The sequence below is a fragment of the Austrofundulus limnaeus genome, unplaced genomic scaffold (genome assembly GCF_001266775.1).
Source record: "Austrofundulus limnaeus strain Quisiro unplaced genomic scaffold, Austrofundulus_limnaeus-1.0 Scaffold39, whole genome shotgun sequence".
NCBI lineage: Eukaryota > Metazoa > Chordata > Actinopteri > Cyprinodontiformes > Rivulidae > Austrofundulus > Austrofundulus limnaeus.
The window spans coordinates 1252291-1262810 of record NW_013952441.1 but is presented as its reverse complement, the minus strand read 5'-3'; the positions used below and the strand labels follow the sequence as shown (position 1 = coordinate 1262810).

The following is a 10520-nucleotide window of genomic DNA, read 5'->3' as shown; positions in this document are numbered from 1 at the left end:
AAATAATATTTTGAATTAAACTTTTTCAGTCAATTAAATGAAATGGTGTCAATATTTTCAGCCAGTATTCTTTTAGAATGATTTGATGTACTTGTGTTGTTCAATGTCAGTCATTCTTTTAAAACTCAGATGTTATGACTTTGCTGTTATACGTAGATGATTAGCTTTATTTTACTTTATGCAATTTGTGTTGGGTCTTGGTTTGATCATTGTCCTCTGACATTTTGTGTTGTACTGTTACTTGACCAGGTCGACATTGTAAACGAGAACTGCTTCTCAACCGACTTGCCTGTTAAAATAAAGGTTTATTATAGTTCCCACTAGGGCTGCACAATATATCGCAAATGTGTCAATATTCATATGGCAAAAGACTGCTTGGAGTGCAATAATGTGTTTGGAGAGTTTTGAATTTGTATTTTTCAAGCTAATGCAATATTTAGCAAGTAGGACAGAGTTTCATGGCAGCAAAAGCTCACACCAGACTTTGCCAAAAATGCTAAAAGTCACAGAGTAGGACGTAAAGATTAGAAAGTGAGGAAAAAAAAAACAAATCATTGCACCTGATATCATCATCTCAATATTTACAGATCATCACATCATCACCATCACAAGATTCTCTAATATCGTGCAGCCGTAGTTCCCACATGACGTCACACTTCCTTCATCGGGACTGCCGGCGCCATTTTGATAGTGGAAAAAAATGAAAGCAGCTTTCTCAAAACAATAGAACAGTGGTTCCCAAAGTTAGGGCCAGGACCCAAAGTGGGGTCCTGAAACATAAAGGTGAGGTCCTATAAAGATTTTCTGAATTAATTAAACTAAAAATGAAAATTAACAATTTTTTGCCTTTGTTACAAAAGAGTAATGCTAGTGTACTTACAATGGACAAAAATTGCGTAATGAATATTGTTACTATGCCCTTGTTTATTTGACGTGAAAACAGCATTTATCAACTGTGGTGGCACGATCTACCAAGAATGCAGAAACACGTTGGAATAATACCAGAAAAGTCTGCGTGTATGATAATCAAATATGGTTTAATTATGAGCGACAAACAAACAGAACTGAATCAGGAAGGTTCTGCATGCTTGCGACTGAACTCGTCGGCAGACTACAGCCAGTAATATAACATCATGTTAACACCATGTGACAGTTTACAACCARTCACAGATTGCCAAATATACTGTCCAGCACATGACTGGGCTCCCAGCCCAAAGGGTCTCTTATCGACCAAGAGAGTTCAGTCCGTTGTGGACTCCTGACGTCTGGAAACAAACGGACTACGAGAGCGAAATGAGCTATCAGAAAGATACGAGTGATGGACAGTGTCAAGGTGAAACAGTTATAAATAATTAGTCCATGACACAACCAACAACAGATGGGGGCACAGGTCTCTGCTGCTGGTATTTTGTAAGTCAAAGGCTGAAAAGTTTGGGAACCACGGCTATAGAATATGTTATTGTCTGAGCTTTCCACTCCACTGCATGAGTAAGAGAATTTTGATAGTTGTATATTGTTGGATTCAAGGTTGTGAAAAAAGGCAAAAAGCCATTAAAGCAAAGTTTTGTTATATACCAAGGATTAAAAGTAGCAAACATGAGCTAATTTAACAAGTGTGGCCAGCTAATACACAGAAGTTAGGAAACACACCATCTAATACTGCATGGATTTGCTTCAATCCCGATTTCAGCAGTAAGGACAATATCACATTTCTAAAAATAGAATAGAATAGAATAGAATAGAATAGAATAGAAATAGCCTTTATTGTCCCGCAGTGGAGAAATTCAGGTGTCACAGCAGCATCAGTACAAAGGTTCACACACTGGTTACTTTACAAACTATAGATAGTACACACAAAACAAAATTAACACATACTAGCCATGATGCAACTACTAATAATAAAATAAAAATATTATGTGAAGAATTGAAAGAAAAAAAGAATAAAAAAATAAGAAAGAAATAAAACTGATCCTGATTGTCAATCAGTCAGAATAAAGACTCGAACTGAACGCCAAGTGATTACATCTAAATTAATAAACATTTCTGTTCTGGTAAATATGTTCATATTTAAAATCTATATGCATGCTAATTTTAGAGTAATAAAAACCAACAGTTTTACAGTTTTGCTCTTTAGTTTTAGTGTTACATTTTTCACCAGCCACTGCTTTGGTTGAAAGTATCTAATGACTTTAAGGATTGTTGTTTATTTATATTGTCAGCGCCTATTTTTTTGTAAATTAAATAATTAATAGTGTTGATGACACTGACTGCCAGTAGCAAGTCCAGTTTGTCATACATGTAGCCTTTGAACATCCTTGTATTTCAATAACAGCAAATCTTCCATTTGTGGCTTTTTAATGACAAACTATTGTGTCTGTAACGCGATTTAACCTGTGATGAGACCATAGCTCACACGAAGAACAAAGCCTTTGTAACACTGCCCATGAAGCTCAGACTTTACCCAACGATTATCAAAATGTCCAGCTTTTAGTTTGACTCTGAAAACTCTTTAGAACTCAAAATTTCTCATTCATTAGCTGTTACAGTATAGATGCAGGCCCAAATCATGAAACTACCACCACAGATGGGTGAAATCTTATTCAATTTTAATTGATGTTTTGACAGTAAACTTGTGAACAATAATATAATTCCATGTGAAAAAGTGATTTTGACCATTTTGAGTTACTCTGGGTTCATTTGTGACCTAATGTTTGACACACCTACCTGGGGGTGGTTATCAGTGTTCCGTTGTTAATCCCATTTATACATCATTTTTAGAACACGGCTTCCTAGGCTCATTTTCCAGGTTGATGAGCATCAAAAGCTGTATTATTTGTGCCGCAATGTGSTTCGACAATATGTTTTGAAGATCAGGTTTTTATGGGCATATGTGCTTTAAATAGAGACTAAACAGTTACCATAGAGTTTTGCAACATTTTATCTTTTGTTTTTTAATTGACAAAATGTCTCACAGGAAATTTTTAGTCTAGATGTCAGTGATCCTTCCAGCTGCTGTTTATGAAATAAATGAAAATCAGAGTGTTTTTGGTAATAGTTTTGCAGAAATGCAGACAAAATCTTAAGCTTTATCACCACGGGCAGTCATCAGTAAGTAAACATTTTGTAACAATAGCTAGCAGAGATTCCTGTCTTTTTTTGCAGCTGAAAATAACATATTGTGAGGCTTTCGACAATTGAGGAGTTTCAGTGTTGGAAAGGCTTTATTTGCAGATGTCAAACAGGAGAAATGATTGCAGCAGTATCATTGGGCACCATCCAAAATGTTTTCATAAATCAGCCAAAAATCTAAACCCTCTGTAGAGTGATCTAGCAGACTGAGAAGGAACTGACGGTCGTAACATTTATTTGTTTCGGTTCCTCTGAAACCTGTCTGAGTTGTGACAGATCAATAAAACGTTTTTGACAGAGCGGTCTGCTCATTGCTTGACCTCTTCGCTGACGCAAACGGTTCCTGGTTTAGGTTGGCTGCACACAAACCTGTGATGGTTACTTAGCATGAGTTCACGTGGTTTGAGTAAGCTTTTAGAGCATATAAATAATGACACAAATTCAGAGTTTTATGGTGTTTCGTGCACAGCTGCAACCATGCCAATGGTTGGGAACCCAAATTATTTCCAACATACACCGTCGCCATATTCAGCTCTGTTCCGACTCTTTTTCAGGATGTCCTTCAGTGTTTGCCGCAGGATATTTTAAATCCTCTCTAAGTTTTGTTGGTGGAAGCAGTTTTGTTTGCATCTTGGGACAACAGCATCACAGTCAAGGACAAAAACGGCTTACCTTTGATTTGGGAACTTCTCTTAAGCCCCTTAGAACTGATAGTAGAAAATAGCATCACAAGCTGCTTAAGATAATGGACACAACACCCTCTGCAGAAAATAATGGTGAACCATAATCAGTCAGCTCCACTGCAGAAAAGACAGAATGTCATTTTCAATGTCTTTACCCAGATACATTTCTCATATATAATTTTTACTGACTTGTCATTTCCTGCCTAATTATCAAAGTGCTTTCATTTCCATCTCATTCTAAATAGGTTTAAAATCTTTTTTTTTTTTGTCTGATCCTTTTCTTCCTGCAGGGGTTTTGTATCTTTTGGAGGCCGATCCTACATGTTGGAACCGTGCACAAATTGCTCCGATGGGACTCACTGGATCTACTCAGCAGAACACCTCAGTTTTGTTTCCGGAACCTGTGGTCACGATTTCAACATATCCCACCCCGCTGTGCTCGCAGACAGTGGTCCGTTCAAGGCCTTCAGCTCAAGAGTAAGGATTTTTTTTTAGATGTTTTTTTTTACGTATTTTTTTTCTCTCAATGGAGAGTAGAAAATGTGAGGAAATAAGGAAGCTGACTGATGAGGAATCACAACAAACTCAATGTATATATTGAGAGACCCCCACATGATGATAACAAATCATAGATAAAACAGGTTTAGTCCTACAGTGTGTGGTGTCCAGTCACATGGCAAAAGACAGCACACCACACAGATTTCTCTCACGAAGAGTCAGATGCCAGACGGTAAATCTCGTGAGATCAAACGTGAGTTCAGACTAAACAAGAATGGTGATTGTGGAATATTTTTAACAGAGAAAAAATACAACAAAAAGACACTGGACTTTCCGATGCTCCATGGCAGTTGTTTTATTTTCTGTATTTTGGATTCCACCCCGTGTTTCCCTCACTTTGCTTTCTGATTGGCTACGCGTCACAGTCAACAGCTTGTTTGTCCTCGGGGGAACACCACACACACTAGGATATTGGGCCAAGACAATYCAACATGTTGAATATCCCTGATTTAAGGTCAGAGTGGTCTCGACGTCCCTCCAAGCTGACTCACTCTTAACACAYCACACACAGCAGGAATATCTAAGATTATCTTTCGAGCCATCATGATTATTAAGATTGGGCCAAAAATCCCCTCATCTTGTTGTGAACCCAGCATTAAGTGGCCAATTAAAAAAGCTTTCCTACTAGTATATTTTTATTATTTTTAAAGAATGCACTAAAGTGAATAATAGCTCAAAGCCACTTTAAACTCTAAATAAAGATTTTTTGATCCCTTTCAGTGAATGCCAAGGACATTTTTCAAAAACAGATTCCACCCCCTAGTTTTTTAGACTCAGCAACACATTTCTTATATTTTATGCATTTAAAATACCATCACCCTCTAACACTTTTATAGAAAAAGACCATTTGTCATGCAGATATAAATAAATGGTATATTATGTGTTGTAGATGCTACTTGTTGAATTATTCACGCGTTCCCTTCATCTGAACCATCCATTAGTTTTCCTGAATGTATGGAGAGCGGTGGTTGTTCAAAGGCCCGTGCAAAGCATGTCAGCTGCTAAGTGGCTCCATTTGCTCTTAACATAGAGTATAACTGAAGTCTCCAGCAGGTCCGGTCCATCCAGAAATCCACCCGCTTCGGATGTTATCCATTAAATGGACGTTATTGGCCGTTATCACTCCCATAGAATGGCTTCAGACTGTCAGCTGGTTAGTATGAGGCATAAAGCACTAAGGTTTTTTATGCAATCTGGTTAATATGAGGTGTAAAACCATAAGGTTAATCTTAGAGAAAATGACGGGCTACAATAAAGTAGACCCGATTCCAGCGGTAGGAGATTGTTGCATTCCAATGTATATGGCACTGGTAACCCACTAGGGGCACAGTTGGGACAGTCTGAAGCCATTCTATGGGACTGATAACCGCTAATAACGTCCATTTAATGGACTGATAACATCCGAACCAGCTGAGAAATCAACCCATCCCTTTAAAGAAACCCTCCCTTTGTTGAACTCCCTACACCCAACCTCTTGCGACCCTCTGAGCACGGCGATAAATCATTTGAGCCACATCCTCAACAAGTTTGAAAGCTCAAAGAGAAGAATGTTTTATAAATAATGAGAAAACACAGAATTCCTTGAATTGGTTGTTATCTCGGMTTTAAAGAAAGGCGTGTGCAGACAAACACATCGAAACAAGCAGCAACAAAGATGTGTGGTGTAAAAGATGAAGCAGATTCTCACGGACATCTGAGGAGATAAACATATAATCATGATGCAGCTCAAATAGTCGGGGCTTTCCAGTGAATCGAAACAGAGTTTGTTGGGGGTTTTTTGGCTGTTGTTTTGGGGTACGTTGATGTCAGTGTGGGAAATGAGCTAAATATGTGTTTGTTTAAAAGAAATTGTGCTTTTTCCACATTATATTTTTATTTTAGTCATTCAGCAATTGTGATTTTTATTGTGCAACCTGATTTCTGTGGGTGATTAAAGGGCTGGCTCTGGTTGCATCTATTGTCCTGAGTTGTAAAAGGGCTGTGAAATTTAAGCACAAGAGGACAAATCTTGACAACGGCACAGAGCCAAAGTTCGTGCCTGACAGAAACAGAGTGGGAACAGGAACAAAAAGAGACAAGAATGGCTCATATGGATGATTTATACTTGTGTTAAAAATCTGGCTTAAATTTCCTGTGTAAGAGTTTTTTGTGTACTTTGTTGTTACGTTTTGCTGAGCTTGTAGTGCTCTTTTGTTAGAGAAGTACATATTTTTTGATTCAGCAGAAAATGAGGTTAAAAGGGTGAAAGATCTCTGCAAAAAATTCTGAAAGTGGATTTTAAAAAGGGCCAAATAATATCCACACAAACTTGGGATTTAAAAAAAACAATTATTGCTTTTGATGAAGCAGAACAGGAATATTTGGTTGTGGACTACTTTAATTATCAGATGCTGTCAAAACTCAAATGGAATGCAATAACGGTTTTTGCCTTTGTGTTTGTGTGTATTTGTGTGTTTGTCTGTTAGCAAAATATCTCATGAATTCTTAAATGTATTCTAACAAAACTCCCCAAAATTCATCATACATTCAGTTTTAAGGTCAATCCCATTCAAGAAAGTGTTACAGTTAAATGACTTTAGGCTCACAAAATGGTCACAAGTCAGTCAGTTTTACAGATATTGAGCTAAGATTTAGTGTGGTAGTAGCTGAGACTGACTCCTCACACAGACCTCAAGCACTAAAATGTTTCACACCATTTTTAACTCAAACTTGGCTCATCTTTGTGGTAAATAAAGTAGCACAGAAYGTTAATTAGGAATCCCCAAATTATATAAATGTACATGCTCTGTTTGAATGACATTAAAAGACAGTTTAAACTTTTTATAAACACTTTATAAGGTTTAGTTTTTGTGGAGGTGTAAAAATCTGCCTGCGCCTTTTTGGACATAGTCATTTTTGACTATTTTTTGTTTTTTGAGAGCTGATTTCTCAGAATCCAAGCAACTGAATTATCTGAAAAAGATTGGGCAGCTTATCCACCTTGTACTGTGTTCACATCAAACGTGTGTTTACTGTCAAAAATGTGTCCAACGCTTCAAGTTGGACTTGGCTTGTGCACTTTGAGGTCAGACACTCATCGAAATTGCTCTAGACGCACGTCACAAAGAGTCTCTTGGTTGTTTTTCTCTGCCGGTCTCTGTGCAATGGCAGATAAAATTAGGAAAATGGCGTTGCTTCTTTTACTGAGAACGAGAGCAAAAATTAATCAATTCATAATTAATTCACCTGATAATTCAGAGGCGTTCTGAGTTTGGTGAGTTTCACCACTCCAGTAGCTGCGCTCTGACAAGCCTTGTTTTCGGCACTATTTTTGTCCCGAGACCACATTGGTCAACTGTCTCAGGTTAGTGGACATCATTCARGAGACCATCCAGTCAGAAAATGCACTATGTCACATAGCAGAGTCTCTCTGATTGGCTGATGCTTCGCATCAAGCTGCAAAAGTTCAGATTTTTCAACTCCAGGATCAAAACGCTCCGCACTAAATGCTCCGCAGCACTTCCCGACACACCTTGACGCATGTCCATCACAAACCTTGCATGTAARCCTGACGCCCCTGACAMTGAAAATGCMTTTGGTGTGAACAYAGCATTATTCCTGCGGGTGCTACTGTAGAAATGATTTTGGGAACAACTTCCTGTCAAACACCAGAAGTAACAGTAAGCTTAAACTAACCGAGATAGCGGAAGAGCACAGAGCACATCGCGGTTTGTTTGAAAGTAATTTGTGGAGAGAAGYCTCACACCTGTGACCAGTGCGACAAGAGATTTCCCAGTTTAACAGGTCTRAAGTACCATCATCGGATCCACACTGGAGAGAAACCTTACATCCTGGGCTGCCTTAATGCACGAGCTCACCTGGGCTGAAGCCCAGGGGCCTACAGCRTTGGGGGACCTATCGTTTTGAGATCATTACAGATGTATGCTGATTGGTCCAAACCAATAGTGACTTACATGGTCTGACCAATCAGACCATGTAAGCTTAAAGTGATAAAACTTGACACTGAATAGGTGATTCTGGCTTTAWATAATGTTATATTCAAAAGGGTGATATTTTAAAACTGTAGCATAGGTAATCCTGATATTATTAATGTGTGTGCAAACAGGTGATGTGATTTATTGGGTTGTGAGTGGGGGCAGGGCTGGCCTTAGATGAGGGTCACATTATACTCAAGATTGCATTATACTTTTAATAAATATGGTAATTATCACTACAACTAACTAAGCGTTTTATAGGGTTAAATTGTCATGTTTTGCCTGTCACTCAGTCTGTCTCCTGCCACGCCTCTCTTTTCCAGTATTCACCTTCATTCCCATCACCTGTTCCATGTTCCATTTAAGCTTTATCCTCTCTCCAGACCAGTGCCAGATTATGGAACGGTTTCACCTAGTAAATGTCCAGCGTCCTTGTCAAGTCCATGCCTGTTTTCACGTTTTTGACCACCTGCCTGCCTTTTGGTCTCCGACTCCTGCCTGTCTCTTTCCTGGATTTTTTTCCACCTCTGACCCTCAGCTGCCAATCTCGTTTCTCCTCTCTGGASATCGCCACTTGGTTTGTGATTTGGATTTGTTTTTGGCTCTCTGATCTCCCGGCTGTGACTCTTGACCCACTTCTGAACTACCGAACACAGCCTGACCCCACTCTCGTAACACAGATTTCTCCAAAAAACTGCACTGTTCTTACCTTCGAGGAGTCTCAACCAGCAAAAAGCAGGGTGTGCATCCCCGAGAGTCCGACGAGACGTCAACTTCCGGTTTCCAAATAAAACCTTAAAACTTGTTTTGTCTCTGCCTGTTCTGAATCCAAATTCCGAAACTTGTCATAAATATGTTTTCCAGTCAACTTGAATCAAATTAAGTCCTTCAAGCAGCTGTGGAGGAAGATTTAAGTACTTTAAAAGATTTTTTAAAAAATAAATCCAGTGGTTTATGATAGATTTTGTGAACAAACAGACACAAGTAGGCAGTTATACTATCACCCACATTTCATTGTAATAACAACATAAAGACAGTGATGGTTTTTAAAAAAGAGTCCAGTAAAGAGGTATGATGCTGGGCAGGACTTGCACTTCATCAGCGTGTTTTCATTTATATTGTACCAAACAGAAATGTCATMTGTCCAAACATGTCTAACAGTTGGCACCGTTAACAACTTATGGTATTTTAAGATAATTTGTAGAAATCGTTCACTTCCTTTGTTGGTAAATAAAAAAAGAASACAACACATTTGGCAAATGCCCAGTTCAATATTGATCAAAGGCAGCATTAYTAGATTAAGACGTTCTAATTTTTGAAAGTTGCTGAGGAAGAACTGTCCCGGTTTGACTGACTGCAGGAATATGTTATCAGTGAAGACGAGGAAGAATCTGTGCCACTGCAGACTGAAAATCACAACACTTTGCGTGTGTGTGGAACAGATAATTACATTTGCTATAAAATATTCAGTGGGTGGGTAAGCTTATAATTCACAAGTGCTTGGAGTAAAAAAAAAAGATTCAGTCYTGAAAAAACAACAAAAAAACTGTTTTTGCTTAAAAAAATGCATACTTTTTTACCCCAAAATAAACTGTCATCAGTTTTGTCTTTAAAGAACAGGTGTACTTTTTTCCTTACTGTCAACACATTTGTGTGTGTCTCTTCTCCAGCATCCTAGAAGCTTGGTTATCACCACAGGGTGCCTTTAGAGCACTCGTGCCCATCCTGGTTTATCTGTGAAGGAGGTAGATAAGAGCAGAGAGCTGCCAGGCCAATATGGATAAAGAAAATCGGGTTGAAAATGCGCCGTGGTGTGAAGGCAGAASCTTCAGCCGGCAGAGCGGCGAGTAGGAAGGACGAACTTGTGCGTGTTTGTGCAGGTGAAACAGACAAACTCGACATGCGCCAAAAGTGAGCTGCTGCCCAACACAGCGCGATCGTGAATGTGTTTCTTGGATAGGGGCCATGTTTCACCTGCCAGTGCAGAACAGGCAAACGCTTACATCRAAAGCATTTAGCGGGAAAAGAGCTTCACTCTGAGTCCAAAACTGTTGGTTSAACATGAAGGTAATCTTTTGTAAAACTGTCACATAAATCAGCATTTGACATTCTGCTGTATTTTTGGATTGAAAGAAACGAGGGGCAAAAGTATTACAGCTTTCGTCCAGGAACAGTG

General features: G+C 38.7%; 1 protein-coding gene across 1 annotated transcript in view; it reads left to right on the top strand.

Annotated features, from left to right (window-relative positions):
- Nucleotides 1–10520, top strand: part of adam12a (ADAM metallopeptidase domain 12a) — a 113294-nt gene that overhangs the window by 67374 nt on the left and 35400 nt on the right. The window contains exon 6 of the mRNA XM_014007047.1: nt 4103–4289. Coding sequence (XP_013862501.1) covers nt 4103–4289 — 187 coding nt within the window. The remainder of the gene's footprint in view (nt 1–4102; nt 4290–10520) is intronic.